We start from the raw sequence: 22,861 nt of genomic DNA on the forward strand, positions 1-22,861 counted from the left end.
TTTTTTTTTATCTTCTTCCCATAGACAAAAGCTTGACTTTCAAAATCATGTGGTTGTTCCTTCCTGTATATTCCTTATGTAGAAAAAAAAAACAAACCTAAATTATTCCAATAGTAAATATTTTAGCTACTTTGGATAACATAAGTTTGAAAAAGGTCTACTCTGGATAACCAGAGAAACAAGAATGATGGTTATGATGACTGAAAAATTAATATAAATCAGTATTTTTAATGAGACCTTCAAGGGCTGAATTCTGCCAGATTAGTTAGTTCAAAACTGTGTTGGCTTCTGCTGCCTTTTTTACTTGTGTATTAGACTGCTGTCCAGGAGTGATGAGGCAAGTTAGAAGGTGCTAAGGTACATTAGTAGGTCAGACCTACTTATAGCACACTAAGATACCTTAGCAGGTCAGCCCACTTATCGCATGTTATCTTAAATCATTGATGCAGTTTAGAATTGCCAGAGTAGCGATGCATTCTACTCTGTCATCCGTGCTATCAGTCACTTTGACTATATGTAATTCTACCAGAATTTGTCTATAGGTCTCCGTATCACTGCTCTCTCTCTCTCTATTTTTTCTTTTTTTAATAACATCCTTGTACTTATTCTCTTCTGCTTAATTTAATAATTTGTAATTTTAATAGAAAATAATTCACTAGTTGCTGTTCTGCAAAGAAATGTATGTCTCACCCTTTGATTTTCATGCATACTTTTTTAATCATCTGTGTGTTTAATTATAATCTAAATAAAGCTTCTCTGAAGGTTATTTAATGCAATGTAATATCGTAGGTTATTTTGAGATAGCAAGGGAAGAAAGCTTTTTGAATGACATATATTTTGACCTGCTTAATAGCTTAAAGTTGTTACAGAAGTCAGCTATTCTTCTTTACATCAACTTGATGAATTTGTATCATGAAAGGAGTATGGTAAAACTGTGTTTTGTCCCAAATATATGCACTCTTAAAATAGGACCAAATAGGGCTAGTGCTTTTGTTTAGTGACTCAGTATTTCAGTTTATAACTTACAGGTTGAGTACTGCTGTGCTAGTTCATAAGCAAGACACCCCTACTTCAAGAGAGAAGCAATACAAAGCAGCTTTAATCAGCATGATTTTAATACTGACTAGAGAGGTAAATGGAAAGCAGATTAGTTTTTCAGTTATATGAATTAAAACCATCCTGTTAAGAATTTTTACGCAATCACTTCATGGTTTGTCTAACAACCAGCTCTTAATGAGCTATAATGAATATAATACCCAGCTATTTTACTTTGATCGCTTCAGTACACTGAGGTTGACTATCCCTAAACCATTTTAGATAGATATTAGAAAAGTCTATTTTGTATTTCAAAAATAATAAGTCATCTGTGGTGGAAGTTCTGCTGTCTCCAGAAGTAGTATATTCTACTATTCTGTTCACTGAATAGCTAAGCTTTTTGCAATATTCAACCTGCATTTACTTTTTTCTCTTTTTCCCCTCCTGCAAGTAAACTGCCCTGCTTGATGCTTGGAAAAAAGTTGGTTGCTATCTATGTACCAGATTATTCTGTCTTGAAAAGACTAAGTTTTTTCCAGCCTCTTCCTTTGTCGATAAACCAGTAATTTCAGCCTTTCTAGACTACATAGTTTCTAAAGCTCTTGTCATTCTTAATTTTTGTATTGTAGACTTTCTCTAATTGGGTTTCCTTTTGAAGTATCATAACTGGCTAAAACCCTGGTTACAAAACAAGCTAGTAATTACCTTCTCTGTTTTTCATGTAACAACAGTTAATGTACTTCAGAATGAGATTTGCCATTTTGTGCAATTGCATTACAGTTTATTGTCTCATATTAATAGACAATCCATTATAAACTGTCAAAATATCTTTCTGCATACTGCAGCATAACCAGGTATTTCCTGGTTTGTGTGTGTATGCTTCATTTCTCCTTCAATAAAAATACTATTTTTTTTAACAATCTCATTTTGGGTTTCAGCATGTATCTGATTTGTGGAAATTATTTGGTTTTCTGATTCTGTTCTTCAAAATCCTTCTCCTTCCTCAGCTTTACTTTCTGGTGGATTGCATAAATATGCTTTACTGCAGCATGCTAGACAGTGATGCAAGTAGTGAATACTAAGCCCAGATATTTACTGAGATGCCTTCTTTCCCTGCCAGTGACAGAGAAATACTGGTGGTTTCTGTTCACTCATCTCCTGTGTACTTTTGATAGTACCAATTTTTAATTTTACTACAGGTAATTTTTAAACTGGATGGAATTTCATCGTGTCCCATAAAGTTAGAAGCACCTGCTTTACATAAGTACTGTTTTACCTGTCCTCCTGTTTTGTTGGGGATTTTGTTTGTTTGTTTGTTTTTTAATTTAAACTCTGTAAGCATCTGATCACATCTAAACTTTTCATGGGAGACTAAGACACCCGAGTCCTCTGCATCATGTGTTATTTGCTTCCTTTTCTGGTTTAGTAATTGACCTTCATTCATCTTTATTTTCCAATTAGATTCTATAAACTGAAAGGCTCTTGTTGCTTTTCTTTCTCTTGGTAGTTGAAATTGATTTGGTGATCTGTTTACTTCTTGAAATTTAATTTGTACGCGTTTATACTCTATAAACTTGTCCTTTGTTGATTGCCCTTGTTTCTATTTTTTGTAACATTTCTTTTTCAGGTTATTGAACAGTTTCAAATACAACCATAATGCTAATCCAAGCTTGCTTATTTATTTATCTGCTCTGTAGGATTAGCTTGTTCTGGTATAGATTTATAATCTTTTTTTCAGCAACTGTCAAGTTTCTTTTTTTCTTCCAAAGTAAATAAATGAATATGAGTGTTTAAATCTGTTCTTGGAAGATATTCTCCTTATTGTGCTGTTCTTGATCCTTTTTTATTTAATATCATTTTCCTTTTTTATAGTTACTTTCTGCATTTAATCAGATCCCACACTAAAATAGCTTTTTCAGTATTTCTGCCTTCTGAAAACAGTAGTTATTCCTAATATACTCCAAATATGTCAATCTTTCAAAAGATTTAGCGAGCTAGTCAATTTGTTGTTACAACATGAAGCAACCTTTGGACACAAATAGGATCTTTTGGGTGCAGGCACAGGGGAGAAAAGTGGAATAATTTCTTTCACTGACTTTAAAATTCCAACCCTTCCTGAAAAAACTTAAAGTTTTAGAAAAAAATAAGCCCAGTATTTTATCGTGTGTCAGATAACTATTGCAAGTTTTTTATATGATGATCTAGTATAGTAGTTGCTGAAGAGCAACTTGAGTTTCTGGTTAATTAGTGTTACTCTGCTCTTTCCCTCAAATTTTTGTGATTCCTTCTGCTTTGGAGTGTGTTTACTATGAATCATCATTTCCGGTTTTGAAATTTATACACCTGTATAAGTGAATGAGCACCAACTCTTAGCTATCAGCTAAGTATTTTCTCATAATAAGTAATAACCTGATTATTTTTGCTACCATATTGAGGTCATTATGCAATATATTACCTAATTCCACTGTCATCAGTAGCCATTTGAAAATGCTTTTTCTGTTGGGCTGATTATCAGTGGTAATTCTCAAATCCAAGCCACTTGCTGTAAGCTGGTTTGATGCAGATAGTGGTGAATTAGTGGATGAAGGCTGCACATGCAGTGTGTATAATTATTTAGAATTTAAATTGAGGAAGTTTGTTGAGTTTAGTGATGGTGCATTTTCATTTTTTGTGGAAGTGCAGGTAGGAAGACACCAAGGATTTGAGCATTAGTTCAGTAGTGCAGATGGTATGGAATTGTTAACAGTGGTAATAGATACAGAATTCAAATTACTTTTCATGTTCTGTGTCCTCTGAAAGGAGTATTTTGCTAGTAAGGTTTATTGAAAGAATGTTTATATTGGGAAATACTGAAATTCATTCTGTAAAACCTGAATATTAAGAGGATAGTATAATAGTTTCAGTTTTTATCTGTAGGTAATGTAACCACAAATTTCTTGTGCTATTATTTATCTGTGATAACCCTTGTAGTGTTAGATCTGATGTCTTAATTCAAATTGATATTTTTTTTCCTTAGGAGGCCTTATAGATGTCAATATGAGTGAAATTAGTTTTGATGAAATTCAGCAACTGTTTTCAAAAGATTTAGACATTAAACCAGGAGGACACTGGAAACCAAAAGACTGTAAGCCAAGATGGAAGGTGAGATGCTGTTGGGTTATTTTTGTAATATTTTTTTTTCTTTTTCTTTTTGTGTATAAGAATAGCTTACCATTGCAAGCACTCAGTCTTCTGCTTCTGTGTATTTTAAACAATATGTTGTATATGTGTTATGCTATCTGTGCTCAAGAGACTATACTTGAAGAAAACTTCAAATGGATTGTCAGGAGCTTCTAAAGCTTCATTAACTGTTGTTAGTAAACATATTATCATATGGATGCAAACCTGTCCTGTGTGTATGTTGCTTAAAGTATAATTAAAAGCAAGTGAACATAAAAGGGAAGTCTTACTTATGTTCTACTCAGATTTTTTTTTTAACTGCTTGAGCAAAATTCCAGCATGCTTTCCTACCAGGAATGAAAATTTAAAACACACAGGTGATTTAAATGTAAAAGTTGAAAAGCCTGTGTATGCCATGGGAAACTTGATCTGTGTTGAAACATTGAAATTTAGAAATGCTAATACAATAGCTAAATATATATCCAATTTTTTGAAGGTGGCAATCCTTATTCCTTTTCGGAATCGCCATGAGCATCTTCCAATTTTTTTCCGTCATCTGATACCTATGTTGCAGAAGCAGCGGCTGGAATTTGCCTTCTATGTTGTTGAACAGGTAACAACATTTTCTTGAAAAGTTACTTTTCAAGATTCCTTGCTAAAGGATGTTTGGTATTTTTAATAAGGTTTGGATGAATCCAGAATTCTGCTGTTCTAATCCTTTGAATGAGAAAGGAAAGTTCAGCTCCATTCCCCAGTTTAAGCAATGGCCAGATATATATTGCTTTTCTTCAAATATGGGCTGATATTTCATAGCTGATAACATGTTGTCTTTGAATCTATTGTCTTTGTATGTATTCAAGGACAAAAAGATGGGGCTACATCTGACTGGCCATGGGTCACTAATGGTGCTCTTCAGTGCTCAGTTAGAGGGCCAGTTCTGTTCAGTATACTTACCAACAATCTGGATGCTGGAGCTGAATGCAACATTAGCAAGTTTGCTGATGATAACAAACTGGGAGGTGCTACTGACTCTCTCTAGGGGTGGAATGCCTTGCAGAGGGATCTAGGTAGGTTGGAGCATTGGGCAATGATTAACTTAACACATCAAAATGCTGGATTCTGCACCTAGGGTGGAGTAAAGCTGGGCACAAGTATAAACTGGGAGAGGAGTGGCTGGAGAGCAGTGCTGCAGAAAGGGATCTGAGCCTGCTCATCATCAGCAGGCTCAATGTGAGTCAGCAGTGTGCCCTAGCTGCCAAGAGGTCAAACCACACCCTGAGGTGCGTGAAACACAGCAGATCTGATCCGTCAAACGAGGTGATTATCCCCCTGTATTCAGCATTGTCGTGGCCTCACCTTGAGTACTCTGTGCAGTTCTGGGCCCCACAGTTCATGAAGGTTGTGAAAGTCCTTGAATGCCTCCAGAGGAGGAAAGTAACAAAGCTGGAGACAGGGCTGGAAGCATGTTGTGTGAGGAGTGGCTAAGGACTCTGGGCTTGTCTAGCTTGGAGAAAAGGAGGTTGAGGGGTGACTTCATTGCTCTCTACAGCTTCCTGAGGAGGAGAAGGGAGGTGCTGATCTCTTTGGGATCCAGTGACAGGACACATGGGAATGGCTGAAAGCTGATAGTAGGTTCTTTCCAACTGAGATAGTCTATCCTATTCTAGTTGATTGTTTCAACAAGAAACAAAGTATAGTGTTTCTTTCTTAGTTTATATCAGTATTTCTTTAACTTGTAATTTCATGCTGTTTTTATCCAAACCACCCATGTTTTGATACTTCAGAGTTACTAGTGCTATAAGTTGCTAGTGCTGTTACGTTTTGTGTAAAAGGGGAGAACAATGCAGTTGATGTATTTGGTTCTAGCCGGAGCTATTTCTCTGCTTAGCTAGAGGAATAACAGCCATCTTTGTCAATTTTTGGGGTTTTTTTTTTGTGTGTGTGTGTGATAGAGAATATATTTCTTATAGTATTGAAGTTTTGTCTCTTTCTTCTTGATTCTTGCAATGTCTCCTTTGTTTTCTGTTTGAAGACAGGTACGCAACCTTTTAATCGTGCCATGCTGTTTAACGTTGGTTTCAAAGAGGCTATGAAAGATGCTGTCTGGGACTGCATAATATTTCACGATGTTGATCACTTACCTGAAAATGACCGAAATTATTATGGATGTGGAGAAATGCCACGCCATTTTGCAGCAAAGCTGGACAAATACATGTACATGTAAGTAATTAGATTTATTCTTGTTTCTTAAAGACCCAGAAACATTCTTAAAGTGTGTATGAATTTTCTGACAGTATACACAGTGGGTAAAACCAATAAAACAGCCTCCTACTACATATATAAATATGTAGTTATTAAAGGAAGATTTAAGTTTAGCGTCTACATTTGATATGTTGCTAATTTTAAGGTATTTATTATTTTCAGTGTTAAACTTGTTGCACTGAGGTTGACTGTATTCAAGTCCATGTATGTCAAAGGGGAAAAACTTAACTTGTTTATTAGGAATCTTCCCTGTCAACATGAGTTTTTTTCAGTGGTTGGTAACAAAAATAAGGAGATAATCTTCAGCAAAATATTACAGGAAAAATATCTTAATTTTCTTATGAATATGCAAGTTATTTCTACTTTATACTCATTTTTAAATGGGAGATTTTCTTACTGCTAGGACACTTGGTATATTGTATTCAGTCCTGTTGTAATTTGATGAATATAGTTGGTCCTGTTGTTTTGTTATTTTCTACACTTCTGCCATTTTACATTGATGATGTTTCACTTGCTTTTTAACACTCTGCTATCTTATGTCGCTTTATATAAAGCTGTAGCTTATTGCTTGTTAGATGTATGTATTTGCCATCCTGAAAATTTGTGAAGTTTATCAACTTGAGAACTTGGTCAACCTGACAGATCAAAAACAATGCACTGAAAACATGACAGTGTTTGGTCTTCAGTTTGTCAGTCAATTGGCAGTCAAACCTGTAAAGATTTTGTATGTATTAAAAAATATCTAAATTAAACAAAAAAATATGTATTTACATAATAACTTATGTATTGATATATAAATTTATAAAGTTTATAAAACGTCAAAATAAAGATTTACAAAATGTTTATGCAAATAAATGTATGCAGTAATGCATATTTATTAAATATAAAAATAAATGCATATTTATGTATATATACAAAAAGTGCTTGTGTACCACATACATACATATGAATATAAAGCTCAAATAGTTCCATTTAATGTCATACTCTGGTTGTTTTTATTTTTGGTTGATGGGTTGGTTTTGGGTTGTTGATGGGTTTTTTTTTTGTTGGTTGGGACTTTTTTGGGAGGGGGATGTATGTTCTAGTTTTTGGGAGTGGGGTGTCTCTGGGATTTTAGAGCACCTGTTATTTCATTTGAGTAGGGATATATATATATATATATATATATATATAGTAACAACCTTCCCCAAAAACAAGATTTGGTTGAATCCTGTGTTTCCGCAGAGGTCAGAAATTATGTGACTGTGTATTTCTTTTTCTTTCCCCTTGCATTCTGGAGTTATTTGTCCTTCAGTGTGGCAATTGTGTCCTAAGCAATGGTAAATCTTTTCATAGATAGTCCTAACTTCTTGAAGGTTCCAGGTTTGGAAGCATCGCCTGAGAAATATGTTTGATTACTTTTATTTCATGAAATTGTGTGCTTTTTCTGTAAAGAGGAGCACACTTTACTGTGGCAGCTTCTAGGTTAAGGATACAAATCAATATTAATGGAAGTAAATATAGATACTTAAATTTTTTTGTTTTTTTAGATTGAAAATATTTTTTGAGAACTGGAAGTCACATTGCCTGGGCCTTAGTATGTTATGTTATATAGCTATAGTGTCTGTTCATGTTGGCCAACTGCTTTATTACTTAATCATAGAATCATAGAGTGGTTTGGGTTGTAAGGGACCTTAAAGATCGTCTAGTTCCATGCCTCCTGTCACGGGCAGGGACACCTTCAACTAGACCAGGTTGCTCAAAGCCCTGTCCAACCTGGCCTTGGGCACTTCCAGGGATAAGACAGCCACAACTTCTGTGGGAAACCAGTTCTGGTGTCTCACCACTCTTGTAATGAGTAATGTTTTCCTAATGTCAGCTAAAAGCCATTATCCCTTGTCCTATCACTCCATGCCCTTGTAAAAAGTCCCTCTCCAGATTTCTTGTAGGTTTAATAATATGTGTTAGGAAATACTGTATGCTTACTGACAAAAAAAACAAACCAACCACAAAAACCCCACAAACCCAAACCTAAACCAACTTGCCTATAGATCCTTTTGATTCAAAAGTTCTAAAACCTGGAAAATTGTTTCTCAAATAAGTATGCTTTTTCCTGTGGTTACATATGTACTGTTAAACTGTTCCCCTTGAGTTTTAACAGTTCTGTAGGATGTAGTTACTAATTAAAATTAATGGATTGATGCATTACTAATTGTAATTTTTTCAGATGATCAAAGAGGATGTTTTTAGTTTTTTTTTTCCCAGTCAAATAGTGTTGAAATACAACAGTTTGAGGATTTCACTTAACACTTCAGCTATGGGTCTAAATCAGCCATCTGAAATATGTGGTAGACTTCTGTTTCATGATACTAATGTGAGATAGTTTAAGAGTAGCTTGTATGCAAATCAGACACTACTACAAACATTTTGTTCAACTTTCATGTATCTTACTTAATGTCAGTGATCTGTGAGCCAGTTTTGCTTAGTAAATTTGTTCATCATCTGTTCATGTCCTTAGCTTGGGGTTCTTGTGTTTTTGAAAGGTATCGTTCAAAGAGAAGGTTACCTATCTAAGTTCAGCTAATAATACAGAATTTGCCTTTTGTTTTCAGTCTTCCATACAATGAGTTCTTTGGTGGTGTAAGTGGCCTGACAGTAGAGCAATTCAGGAAGATCAATGGGTTTCCAAATGCCTTTTGGGGATGGGGTGGAGAAGATGATGATCTTTGGAACAGGTGAGTGTTCAGTACTTACGTCTTTCTCATTGTTTTGTGCAATCCACCCTTTGAGAGCTATTAGGTGTTGTTTTTTTTTTTCTGTCAGATGTTACCTTTTTAAAATTTGTTTTAGATGAACAAATTCTAACACTTCTAAAGAGTTCACTTTAAAAATATCAGAACATACCATTAGAAGAGATAAGTATGATGTTCTTTTTTCTTAGCCTCGGCTTTTAAGAGTGAGATCTTGTAACAAATAACAGAATTAACAGTAGATACCAGTATTAAGCATATTTATTCTTATTCCTTCTAGTCTCCTATGCACTGTGTTTTGATTTTAATTTCCATCTCTCTTGCTACTGGCATTATGGAATACCATCCCACAGACATGAAGAGTAAGCGTGAGGAGCAGTGTTGGAGACAGAGGCTAATTTGTGACTATAGTAATATTCACAAATTGGACAATGGACAGCAATTACTACAAACTGCTTACAGTAAACAAGTGTAAAATGTTCCGGTTGAGCTGTTGAAACCTAGTGACTGCATAAGTTTATATGTAAAGAGATATTTTAAAGGAAGAGTTTGTAGGTTTTTTATTCTTTCTTTCTGATTATTTTTATGCAGTTGTGCTTTAAGAACAAAGCAGGAAATACTAAATAGGAAATAATAATAGTTATAATTATTACTACTATTATTTCACACTTCATTGGTTTTTGCCAGTTTTTGTAGTTGTTGGTTTAGGAGTGTTTCGGTATTTTAGGGAGAGGATGTCAGTGAATGCAAAGACCAGCTTTAAAAGATTTGATGCACATTTTTCACTTTTGCTATAACTTTTAAAACCGTCTCTTTGATACACTTCAGAAAAATGTTTATGTATTGTACCACAGGGTTCACTATGCTGGATACAATGTAACAAGACCAGAAGGAGATTTAGGGAAATACAAATCCATTCCTCATCATCACAGAGGTGAAGTCCAGTTTTTAGGACGGTAAGGGAAACGGAAAACTGTTCGAATGCTAGAACTAAAGATGTAGAATTTTTCTTACGCGTATATAAATCTTCCACACATACAAACAGTCAGTGCTTATCAGCGTTATTCCATCTTTAATGCTAAACTTTGTGTTTTCTTAAACACAGTTTGCTGTTCAGATGTTTCTTATTTAACCATGAGAGAGACTAAGTTTGTGTGTCAGAAGATATTATCATCATAATCTTTGATGCAGAATGTTATTGTTCCTTAATAGTTTGGGCATTAGTGCTGGCAGGGCTCCATTAGCTGGTTAATTTGGATATTCTGCAAAAGAAAGCAGTGCATCTAGGGAAAATCACTCCTGCATGAAAACAAGCTTTAAAACTTCTCAAGGATTGGTTTCTTCCATCATATTCGTTCTTTTCTGAGCTACTTTCTTTCCATTTCCTGTTTATATTGACGTGAACATTTTCTTTTGGGTTTTCTTTCTTTTGCTACAAAGATGTAAAAGCCACTTTAATTGGCCGGTAGGTTCTACCTTGAAATAGCAAATAGAAGGCAGCAATTGAGCTATACCTAAAAATTAGTATGTGAAAAGTAAGATAAAGGGCTTACGGTATGTGTTTTCAGGAAATTAGAAGTACTGCTCATTTCTGTTAACAGTGGGTGTTTTTTTCCTGGGAGCATCTTTTTTTTTCTGCTTTATTCATAATGTAAAAAAAAAAAGACCTGTACAATAGACATGAATAAATACCTGATATGGAATTAAAATTATATATATGTAAGCTGGGGAAGAGGAACTCTGTTTTTTTTTTTAGTCAAAATTTAGTCAAATTTGCAAATGCAGGAGTCTCGAGAATGAAATGAAGAACAATTCCAACTTTTAAGCATATAATGATAAACAGTGACGGTTCCTAGATATTCTCTGAGCTCTATAGTTGAGTTTTATAGTGAAAGAACATGAAGAAATTCAATGTTCTTTAAAAATCAGTTTTGTTTGGGACCATTAAAAGTACACATATTGAATTCCTTCTTTGTTATTTAGTCTTAATGTTAACTTGTGTATGTGAATATAAAATATCACTGTATTGAAAAACCGGAAAGTGTCTTCTTTGAAAGCTTAGGTAGGCAATTTTGTAATTTCAAGGGCTGAGAGGTAGTTTCATAATTTAAAGCATATTTCAGAATTAAATGAGTGTTACAGTATCATGTCTAACATCAGTTGAATCGTCTTGCAAATGTTTCTCATGTTTTCTTCTTCCAACTCCCTCTGCAGATATAAACTTCTGAGGTATTCCAGAGAACGTCAGTATATTGATGGGTTGAACAATTTAATATATACTCCTAAAATACTTGTCAGTAGATTGTATAAAAATATAACTGTTAATCTCATACCGGAACTTGCTCCTGTTAGAGACTATTGATGAAAGTGGAATGACAAGCTACCCTACCGGAATAAACTTTTAACACTGGAAGCTACTAACAGACGCTGTAAAACAAAACAAAACCAACAAGCAGCATCTTAAGAATTAGAGATTTTTGACCATTTGATAATGCATATTAGCAATGAGAAGTGATTGTATGTACCATGCATTTTGTTCAAAAAGGAAAGGCAGCAGCTACCACTCAGATGTTTACAGCATGAGACTACTGTTCAAGCCTTCATTCTTCATATTCTCTATCTAAACTACTCAACTAAATAAACTGCAGAAAACAGACTTGTAGCTTCTCTGGAAGTAGGGACAGAGGCCTCTTCCAGGAATTTTTTTATACTAAACTGCCTCCCCCCCCCAATATTTAAATGAATGCTTTTGTTTCTTTTTAAAACGTGTTTTGTAAATATGTGATGTAAATGAATGTGTGTACATTGCTTTTAAATTGATCAATATTTTATGCTTCAGTATGTATTTGAGTGTGTTCTTGTTTGAATTCTATAGGAATGTTTTTATTAGCATGAAAGAACAAGTGTAAAATGTAAGTATGCTTAAAAAAAGGTTATACCTTATGTGAAATGAAGGAAATATTAATTGTTGGCCAGCTATGACTGTAAACTGTTATACTAGTTTTGAGCTCTAGGCCTCCTGCATATCTGTATAGAAAAATCAATTTCATATATGAACGTGCTAGAAAGAAAGCTTTTAATTTTATTTATTGCCAGCAAAATTGTATGATACCCTGCTTGCCATCTAAATGCTATTTATATGCATATTGCATGTGTATTACAGAAAATCTTGCCGTTGTTGCGTTTTATGATCTACAGGAACTGTTTCCAAGTGTGCCACTAGTGTCAATGTCAGGGATTTTAATGCCTAAAACAGTGTGTCTGGGTGCGTACAGTATTTTGGTATTGTTCTTTTTAAAAAAAAAAAAAAATCCTAGTAAACAGCACTTTTATTCCTCCAAAATCAGAAGAGCCAAAAATGTGTCTTCATTGGAAGAATATTTAATTTAGATTTTTAAGAAAATAATAAAACATAGTTCTAATAGTTCTAACTCTTGTATTGTGGGATTTTCAGAACCACGATGTTGGTCACACTGCTCCGCTGATGATGATGTGATGACCTAAGTGGAACTAAAAGCTGGCCAAATCCAAGTGCTTTTTAAAATTCCACTCATAATATATTAATCAATATAGCTATTTAAGGGCCTATTCTGGTAGAGTGCTGAGTGCTTCCATGATGCACTGAGTATCCTCAAGTCGATGACTTTCAATGAGATTGAGGTTGCACAGTCCAACTAAGGATTGGTCCTTTCTATTTCTCTATTTTTTTTTGTGGTGTTGTATATAACTAGCCCCTTTCCTTGGCTTATAATGCAAAACATATCTTCTTATTTTCTGTTTCCTTGTAATGTTATGCTACCTAAAAGTATCCCAGTGCTAAGCATTATTATGTTTTTCCAATATTTTTTTACATCCCTTGTTAATACTAAGGAAAACAACTGGAGCATTTATTTTCTATGTTAATGCAAAGATACTGACCAAGATCTACTAAGCTGTTTTGTTTGTCACAGTTACTCAACTCTTTAGGAACCAAAGAGTGACTTCTGCTCCCATGAAGAATGGAAAGCAGTATATAATAAGGATTGTTTATCCATAGAGTGTTCTGTAAGAGTGTTGACAAAGAATATTAACTTTAACTCATTACTGTGTGTTGGTTTCCTGAATTGCTACCACAGATGGTGTGGTGCTTTGTATATTTGAGTTTGTTTGCCATAAACATCTTTTATTTTTTTGACATCCCAGCAGCAAATTTTGCCCTTAGCCATTCTTCAGTAAAGTTAGGAGCTTAGTTGTAGGCATCCCAAATATTTAGTAGAAATGTAATGATTTAAGTAGTTGAGAACAGAGAACCATATTGGAATTACCTTGAAATCTATCAGTTAATCTAATATGCTTTAGGAATGATGTAATGCAATAAAAATAACTAAGAGCATAAAGTGAACAAAATATCCTTCAAAAGCATGCTTAAGTGGTTTTATCACTTCCTGATACACTTTTCTATAACTGAGTGTATAGAATATTCTGAAGCATCTAGATAAATGTGAGGTAATACACTCTATGAACAATTATATCTTCAAAATAAAACTGGTCTTACTTTATAGCAGACTAATACAATTCTTTAAGAACTGTTGAATAAATTTTTAAATCCCTGATGTAATTTCTGGTTTTCAGTATTAGTTCACCTACAATTTAATACCTATGATTATGAAACATCCTTTGGTACTGTAGGTCTGTACTGTTTTCTGAAGCATGCTTTTGTGCCTATTTGTTAGGCATTCTGTGAAATTACTGTGCAATCTTTAAAAATTCTACTGCATATATATGTATATATACACACTTATATACATACTATATTACACATATGCTGTGGCTGAGCTAATATAACTTTACAGGTCCAAGTGATTAATCATGTAAGGTCTCAAAAAATGTGATTTAAACCAGTATGTGAATGGATTACGACATGTAGCTGAGTTCCTAAAATGTTTTCGGTTTGATGCCCCAAAGATAGATGTTAAATTATGAATTGTTAACCAACGTTCTTCTCTAAATACCTTTTATCACTTTGCTGGGAACTTCTAAAAGTTGCCATGTTAAATTATATCAAAAAAGTGTTTGTATACTACCTGCTTGAACTCAGTACTATTCTGTAGTGAATTTTAACATAGACAGTGCCTTCAAACAAAATAAATACGATGCAGAACTATGAGTTGTGCACATTCCTTTTGATATTTTCATGGTTCTTGTAAAATGTAGAGAGAAGCCAATCACATTGCCTTTTGCATTGCTTTCAAGGCAAATTAAGCATGTCTTCCCTTCAAGGAGTGAGTATGGAGGGAGAAGAAAGAGGGAGTATTTTACAAGACCCTGAAGGTGTTGCAAATTAACAAGTGAAAATATTACAGAAATACTAACAGTGGGATCTGGTTGATATGCTGTGGTACTCTTCAGCCCATTTGCTGTATTACAAATTAAAGGAGAAAATATAAAATCAATTTTGCAATAGACAGTATATGGAAAAACAAGTGCAAAATGTCCTTTTTCTTGGATCTCGCCAGTCTATTTTTCTATCATTATGTTTACTAATGACTTTGTAGTGGGTAACTAATGAGACAGTTATTTAAAAATATTAAAAGGATCCATTGTATCAGCAAGAGGAAGAGTACTTATTTTATTTGTAGAGGTGTGTAAGATAGTCTTAATGAAAAATGCACTAAAACAAATGCTGGGAATTTCCTGTGTACTATCATAGTTTTGTTTTTTTTGTTGTTCATGCAAATGTTTGTACTTTTTTATCATTGTCTTTTATGAAATATAATGTTCTAAAGATTGTGTTGGCTTGTTTATTCTGAGCTTCTGTGGAGAACTGTCTTCTTTGAGTTTTGTTTATAGACAAAGAACTCATTTTTCTAGTGCTTAGTCCCTAGAAGTAACAACAAAAGGAACACCTGGCCAGCAGATATAACAGGTTCGGCAGTGATGGGAACAAGCCATAGGCTAACAAATTGGTTTCCCTTTACTGGTATTTATATGCATTCAGCTTCTGGTTTTATTAGGATAAATGACTCGTGCTTTTCCAGTGGCTCTCCTAATGGCTCTCTAAGTTTAGGAATAATCTTCCTTATGTATGGGTTATAAGAATGGGAAATAGAAGTATTCATCCCTATTTCTCCTGGCATTAAACAGGGAGCTGCTTTTCTCAGGAATCATCAGTTATCCTTATTTTTCTTTGTATGTTGTAGCTATTACAAAAGTGTCTGATGGTTAGAGGTATGCAAGTAATTTTTGGGAGTACTTCATCTGGGGTCAAAGGTATTTGCAGAATTTTATGAAAGTACACAAACTTATTAAGTATTTTTGTATATACTTTTCTGCAGCGCTGGATACTGACTTTTCTTGAAAGAGTCACCAATTACAATATATTGGAAAGCAGGAAAGAAGGTATTTTAAGTATGTGTAACATCCTTAACTGCTATTCTACCTTGCTGTCTCTTTTAAGCTGCTTTTGCTTCTATATCTTAAAAATCAGAATCTGGTGATTATGTGGCATCCTGGGTAGTAGTCCCATGCAACTTCATCTATTGTGGACTTCAGTGATAAAGTGTAGATGACGGTAGGTGGTAGATTGTGTTTCTTGTGGGCTTGCTTTTCATGAGACCCCTTTCAGATGCGGTTTGTTATCTTCCTTTGCAAGGAGTATAGTTTATTAACTTCATGGAAGACCTTGATTTATTCTTAGAGTCTCAATAATGGAGTTTCAGTGCAATTTTTTTCTAAGCTTAATGTGTTTTTTTCAAACCCTAAATTTTTATTCAGAAGAACAATACTTACAGAATACAGAAATAAAGAATACTTTTATTCAGAAGAGTATTTGAAAGCAAAATCAATACATGTTTCTCATAAAATTAACAAAGTGAGAAAACAAGTGATTTGCTGTTGATACAGTTAGAAACTAAGTTCTTACCATTGATGGAATCTTTAATTTACACCTCTAAATTGCCATCCTTAATATTTGCTTCTACTCCACTGGCTCACTAACTACTGCTGTAGTTGAGTAAGAAAAGGGACTGAGGAGAACAACAATGGAATAATGTCGATAACTACCATCATTAGCTGTGAACACCACCTGGAAAAAGAAAACATACAAGATAAATGAGAAATGATCTCTAGCTGTGAGCCTATATGGAACCATTGTAATCATTTTATCTAACCTCTCACAAAACTTCGAAAATACCTTCTCTTGTGATTTGATCACAGTGATCTGTGACTGCCTGTCACACAGTTTTTCCACGTTAAATATCCTTTCCTAAAAACATCCCTGTCACATATATTATTTAAAATTTCATCAAATATATTTATCATCCAAATAATGGTTTCCTTGTTGATACTTGTAAGTGGTTCCTTATTGAACCCATTGACTGTCTTTATTAAAAATGGAAAAATAAAAAAGGCATTCTTTCAAGTATTTGAAGTATTTGACTATTTTTGTTGCTCTTATGAAGTCCTGAGCTTTGAGGAACAGAATTAAACATAGTGCTACAGTCACTATCGTCAGGCAAAAATACAAAGCAATGAGTTTCTCTTTACCTACATCTAGTAGGTAGAGAAGAACGGCATTAGTCCTTCAGCCGCAACATGGTAATAACTTTATATATGAATGATTTATAATAGTCTTTTTAACATCTTTCCCAGCTCATATCCTATCCTTTGATATCTCCTTTTACATAGTAAAATTATTTGTGTGAGATTATGGGTGTCAACTTTTAAAATAGGTAGTCTAATAATTCTGTGGTGCACAGCTTCTGCTCCTTTCAACATTGGTAAAAAAGATGCATATGAAACAACCAGTGAACTGAGCAAAAACATGATGTTCCCCACTGAGGCTTATTTTTAAGAAAGGAGCTCTTGCACTCTGTATTAAATTTATTTCTAGTCTGGAATATAGACTTAAGCATCTTGATGTATAATAAATTTCTTACATGCTTAAATCATCTTGCCTCTTTTGTTTTAGTTATCACAGAAGGCAAGACTATCCAGTGTTAACCTTCATTGTTGTTTAGAATAAGAATATAATTTCTCATCTATATTTTAGGGAGGCAGAAACAAAGTTTAACCCAGGGGTTTGCTACCTTTTCTTCAAGAGATGAGGAATGGCTGTTTGGACAGCAGTTGCAAACTGTATGGCTGGTGGTGTTCACTGGTCTGTCACAGTCCAGTAAACAATAATACAGGGCTGCAGCTGCTACTGAAAGCTTATATGAAAGGTCTGACACTGCGGAGGGGAAGGGGAGAGCCCCCATGGAGTCCCTAACCCTCTAGTTGGCCTCAGCTGGTAGCTGGTTTAGACCACCTTCTCTAACCAATCTATCCCATGCAAACTAAAAAGGCCTGTTATACTTTTTTTTTTTTTTAACCTGAGGATCCAAGCATCCAGAATGCGTTTCATACTTCCATTATCTTTAAAAATCTAAATTATAAACTGCCTACAGTTGTGAAACTCCTGGATCCAAAAGGCAAAAAAATTATTTTCCCAGGAATAGAATAATTCACCTGTTGTTCTCCCTTAGGTGTCTAGAGTAGAAAGAATCACAGGCTTAAGTAGAGGTAGAAGGCTGGAAAACCTGTTTGAAAGTAATGCATCTAAGAGCTTATTGAGACTTATGGGGAAGCTAGTAATTACATTCTCTCCCGAGTATGTTAAAAAAGCTTTGAGGCTATAGATTTAAAGTGTTAATGCAGAAACACTTTAAAGTGAAAAGAAAGCTCAACATTTAGTTACTAATTGAAGCCTAGACAGGTAAAGGATCTGTATTCTTTGCAGCTAAAGTACAGGAGAAAATGAATACTCACATCAGCATGGTGATGGAAGGGGTTCAAGCCCAGACTCTTCCAATAAGAGGCTGTGTCAAGCTCAATCTTGTACAACCCTGCTACAAATTGTTCCTTAGTAGTGAGTTCATGGAGCCCGCCGTTGTCATTGGTTTGTCTGTGATGACAGAAGAATGCACTTTTATATTTTGGTTGAAACCCCAAGAATGCAGATCTTAGCAATTGAATTTGAGTGACGTTGTGTAGCTTAAGTAATGTGACAAATACTTCTATTGGTCTGGAATGGTGTATGTCCATCTGTATTATGGATGCTTCAGAGCTTATCCTGGCATTTGTTATATCCTCCATTGCCACAGCAGCTGGCTGCCTGCCATGTCACTACGCTGTATGGCTTGAGGGTGAGCCAGAAGTTGACATTATTGTTCATAGACTCTTGGCAGGGTCTTGGAGTTAATTAAATTTAGCCACTCAGAGGGAGAGCTTTGCCACTGTTGTAAGCAATGCAGGAGCTCTATGGTGCACTTACTGTGCAAGTAAGTAGGGTCAACTCTTGATTTTTTTGTTCTTATTTAGATGTATTGAGTATAAATTTTTCTCTACAAGTGGCTATTTGAAATTTGAAGTCTGCTATTTGAAATTACTGGAGGTCAGCCAACATAGCCTTATGGAATACCCTGTTGTCTGTATTGATCAGTTGATTTTCCATCCTTGGCAAACAGATGGTTTTGTTTTATTTGAAGATGCTATCAATGCTATCCAAGGCCATAGTTCTGCCTTGAAATGATGCACCTTTGAACACCAACCAATTTAGGGCTCCAGAACCAATATTGAATTCTGTCTCTTAAACATGTCTCTTGGTTGAAACCTATTTCTGTGAAATAAATTATCCTAGGTTTTTGGTTGGGTAGGTTATCCATTGCTAGTGTCTGATTTTAGTAGTCACAAGCCACTGTTTTGTGTTCTGGCTGCCATATCTTTTCTGAACATATTTTATTCAAATTGCATGCATAAAAAAATTAAGAATTCAATGTTTTTGATATCATTGTCCAATGCATTACTTAAGATTTGTACTTTAATGTAGCGTGTGAGTCATAGAATAGCACTTGTAACTTCTAAGTTGCTCTGTAGTCAGTTGTCAGACTTTTTTTATCCATTTGAATGTCTCTATTTTTGTAGATTGGTCATTATTAGATAAACTTTCATTTTTTTTAATAAGCTTTTTCAACTAAACCCAAACATATTTTTAACTGAGAACAGTTATTTCAGAATCTCTTGTTAAAATTCAGTTATTTACAAATTAAGAAGGCTGGAGAGGTTGATTTATTATTATCACAATGTTTGCACACCTTATCTTAAGGTTACTTTGTTCTTTGTTTCAAATGTTAAGGATGTTTTTATGGCTTTAGTCAACATCTAGCTGTTCGGCCCAGTATCTTTATATAAAGCCTCTAAGTTCAGAGTTGAATGAAGATAAACTAAACACCCTCTTAATAGAAGATTTCGTATATTTCCGGTGACAGAATATGTGTGAAGCTATCTGCTCACTTGAGGGGTGGAAGGTGATTTAAGTAGGACAATGTGAATAGATTGTTCTTCCCCACCTTGTACAAGTATGTGCGGCCTTCACTATGGCTATTTTTCAGGGACACATATGAGAGCACTGTCGTTTCTGCCAGCCTGCTGCTTTATAACACCAAAGAGCCACTTGCATACAGTTTCTCATGGACTGTCTAGAAATGCATCTGGAGTCCCACTATTTAAAAGTTATCTACATATGAAATTCCACAATTCCTTTTTTTTTAAGATATGGCAGCATTTAAATATCTGGGAGATTATTTTTTTCGTTTTAAATGTAATTTCTTTTCTGTGGGGAGGAGATGAGGAAGCTTTATCGCCAGATTTTCTCCTTTGGCTGATTCCTTGTTTTTGAATTAAAGGTGGCTATCAAATATGAGGTTGTATATGTTCAAAAGAGTTTCATGTTTTCTTGCTAAAGCTGTGGTGTTGATTAAATGAAAATCCATTTCGAAAGAAGGAAAATAGCCAGTAAAGGTAGGATGCTCCACCCGAGTCTTAGTTTAAAAAAAACCTAAGAATCTGCCTGATTCTTCTGGTAACAATGCAGCAGTTCATTGCTGGGTACTAAAAAGTAATATAATCCTTTGTAATGAAATTGAAGAGAAGTGATGATTGAATTAAAGGGTATTTTAGAATACTTTCTTGGGCTCATAGTAATTATAAAAGCATTATAAAACCATTTTGGTAGTTGAAACTGTAGTACAGTTAAAAGACAGCAGCAAATTTGTTCAATAGTATGTTACTTTCTGCTGAATAAAAAAAAGGCATGTTAGAGAATGTGAAGCTGATTTTTCAACTATTTGGCCTCTTCCCATTGCCTTTCCCTTCTTTCACTCACTATTTTGGTATTACTTACTTTGAGTTTAACAGTTCCCAAGATCCATCTGCAGCTTCTTTATATAACTTAACTGGAACATTTGGAGCTGGACTTCCTCGGACTGAATCCAGAATTTTTATAAAAAGAGGATGCTTGGAGTCAGCAGAGTCCTTCAGAGAGGAAGAGAGAATTTTTGTATTGTAAGAAGGGTTCTCAATGATGTGTAATAAAGCAGTAAGCACTATTATTCTTTAGATCTATAGAGTATACTGTATTTTTCTGAACAAGAACAAGGTGTACTGCACAAATGTAGCCTAAAGCATTCTGGGGGCTGGATACTGTGTGGAACTAGGAAGAAAGATGTCAGGAGCCGTCAGGAGTGTAGCTATGTGCACTGGGGAGGCACTGCGGCTGTGTGTGAGTACACACTTGTGTTTTCTATTTGCATGGCTTAAGTACACATCATCTCCAGCATGAAGTTGTAACTAGATTGTGACCTCAACAGGAAATAATTAAATCACCAAAAGTAGTAGGAATGTTTAGAAATCTATCAACTCTTTATTTTGGAGTGGTAATTCAAGCACAGCTTTCTGCATTTGAGAGACTATGATGTCTTGTTGCCATGGAGTTATCTTCATTCTCCTGTAAATTTGAAAAGCACCGCATAAGAAGCCTCTCCTTATGTTGTATCAGATTTGTCACCCCCTGGCAGTTGTGCAGGGGTAGGAGAGGAAAACCTTCCCTCCAAGATGGGATGGCTGTAGTTTCACTCCCAGCATGTTAATAGCAAGCAATGGTTATGCCTTTATGTTTTACCTACTCAAAAGTGGAGTTGAATCAGGACTTTGACCTTCCATTACCTAAGTCTGTACGTGAAAAGTGAGAAAATAGAGCTTTGTGGAAGGTGCTAATCAGCGATGATCTCAGAATAGCAATCATTGATCTCCATTTAATCATTACAAAATAAATTGTGATGTAGATGTTAAAAACTAAGAGCCCTCTCTTATGTTCCGTCTTACAGTCTGTCATCTGTTGAGTTCCCCACCAGCCAGGAACCCTGCCCTATATCAGACCAATGTATCTGCATGTATCTATACTGCCTGTATGCCCGGACTCCTCACATTACCTTTCTGGAATGCAGAGGCTCCTCACTAGTGTTCTAAGGCATTGGCAAGGTGGGGCTCTAATTCCACTACTTATTTTCCTGTTTTTTATACCCTGGGAGCTCAGTGGAAATCTGCTTCCTCACAAGGGTTGGTCAGGTATTTATTTTCCCAAAGATCAGAGCAGGAGAGGATGAGTAGGAGGGGAGACAGACAAGTCAATCTTAGAAGAATTCCAGGCTGAAGCATATGTCTCTGGCTTGCCTTGCTGGAATAAATGAGCCCTCTGGAAGTGTGATCTTGGGTTTAGCTCTGTTCTTTGCTTGCATCGATGAGTGTTGATATCTCCTCTTGCTTGCTTGGGATAGAACTGTAGTGGGTAGAGTAGAAAGGGAGAGGACTAGAGAAGGCATTTCCTCAGCGTGGGTCTCACCAGAAGAAATGAAATCCCTCACAACAGGATTTTGGTTATTGTGTTATAAGGGCTGTTAGTTTCTTTTCAACAGGCCCAAGGCTTTTGTGTAGTGATTAAGATATTTTTTTCTTTTCAAGTTTCACATTATTTTTGACGTAGCTGAGTCTAATGACAAGTGCTGCTTCTGTAACCTTCTCACTAGTCACTAGCAAAGGGGAAAGAAGGACCAGAAAAAGAGCAGTAGGAGAGAACCGCAGTTGATGAAATCAAAAGAATTGCAGTAAAATAGAATAACCTATTTTTCATTTGTAAGAATTAAAGTATACATAAAAAAGAAAATCTGGGACTACATAGTATGAAGGACCTCAATCCTGAGACACTTACCAGTGGTGCAGCTTCGGAGACAAATGCCAGGCCAGCTAAGAAAACGAGAAATACAGAATGAAAAGCCATTTTGCCTACCCCTAGGAAGTCTCAGCGTCAGCAAGTAGAAACTGTTGGGATCTCTGATTTTTATATCAAGGCCTCTAAACTGAGGCTACTTGTCAGAAAACCCATATGACTTTCAACATACTGATTCATTCTATTTACTTAGTAAACAATGGGAAAATAAGTAACCCGTACAAACATGAACCTTGTCTGCAAAAATATGTGTCTGCTACCATTGCCTATGGAAGTATTGTGAACATTGCCTAGCTCAACTGCAGTATATTTATTTTCTTGGAAACAATGTTTATTCTGTTTTATTTGTCTCTGTTGAGGAATTAGTGCTGTAAAGACCTCATACAATGAAGAGCAATACAAATTTCTTGTCAACTTGACAATTTCAGTTTCAGTGAGAATTTCTCTGTGGCTTGGCTTAATTGACTCACCCATGTTTATCAGTTAAGAGATTTCCCTCTATGGTGGCCTTCTCCCCACCTCTCATGAAAAGTAAGTGGATAATGTGTGGGCTGTAGTTACCTTATGCATTCCTCTCAAGAAAAAATAATACTTT

The 22,861-nt window shown here is 35.1% G+C and overlaps 2 protein-coding genes across 2 annotated transcripts in view; one reads left to right on the forward strand and one right to left on the reverse strand.

The window, feature by feature from the left end:
• The window catches only part of B4GALT6 (beta-1,4-galactosyltransferase 6), a 32,804-nt gene extending 17,850 nt beyond the window's left edge, over positions 1-14,954 (forward strand). Inside the window, exons 4-9 of the mRNA XM_061448596.1 lie at positions 4,052-4,176; positions 4,691-4,807; positions 6,227-6,414; positions 9,048-9,170; positions 10,040-10,141; positions 11,400-14,954. Coding sequence (XP_061304580.1) covers positions 4,052-4,176; positions 4,691-4,807; positions 6,227-6,414; positions 9,048-9,170; positions 10,040-10,141; positions 11,400-11,547 — 803 coding nt within the window. The 3' untranslated portion in view covers positions 11,548-14,954. The remainder of the gene's footprint in view (positions 1-4,051; positions 4,177-4,690; positions 4,808-6,226; positions 6,415-9,047; positions 9,171-10,039; positions 10,142-11,399) is intronic.
• Positions 14,955-15,957: 1,003 nt separating this feature from the next.
• LOC133266890 (transthyretin-like) lies at positions 15,958-22,406 on the reverse strand. Its single transcript, XM_061448598.1, has 4 exons — positions 22,249-22,406; positions 20,386-20,516; positions 17,973-18,108; positions 15,958-16,248 (listed from the first exon to the last, which is right to left on the reverse strand). The coding sequence occupies exons 1-4, from the start codon at positions 22,315-22,317 to the stop codon at positions 16,141-16,143; spliced, it is 444 nt and encodes a 147-aa protein (XP_061304582.1). The 5' UTR covers positions 22,318-22,406; the 3' UTR covers positions 15,958-16,140.
• Between the last annotated feature and the right edge of the window lie 455 nt (positions 22,407-22,861).

Source organism: Pezoporus flaviventris, unplaced genomic scaffold (genome assembly GCF_033815535.1).
Source record: "Pezoporus flaviventris isolate CSIRO_AGI_PZ_B2104156 unplaced genomic scaffold, CSIRO_AGI_Pfla_v1 ptg000007l, whole genome shotgun sequence".
Taxonomy (NCBI): Eukaryota; Metazoa; Chordata; class Aves; order Psittaciformes; family Psittacidae; genus Pezoporus; species Pezoporus flaviventris.

What these genes read in the sequence shown, in the direction of transcription:
- LOC133266890 (XM_061448598.1), bottom strand. Translation starts at nt 22,317, where the DNA reads ATGGCTTTTCATTCTGTATTTCTCGTTTTCTTAGCTGGCCTGGCATTT. An exon ending in TCTCCGAAGCTGCACCACTG is followed by an intron (nt 20,517 to 22,248) that starts GTAAGTGTCTCA and finishes TCCTCTCTGAAG; the next exon opens with GACTCTGCTGACTCCAAGCA. An exon ending in CCTTCCATCACCATGCTGAT is followed by an intron (nt 16,249 to 17,972) that starts GTGAGTATTCAT and finishes TTCTTTTTCCAG; the next exon opens with GTGGTGTTCACAGCTAATGA.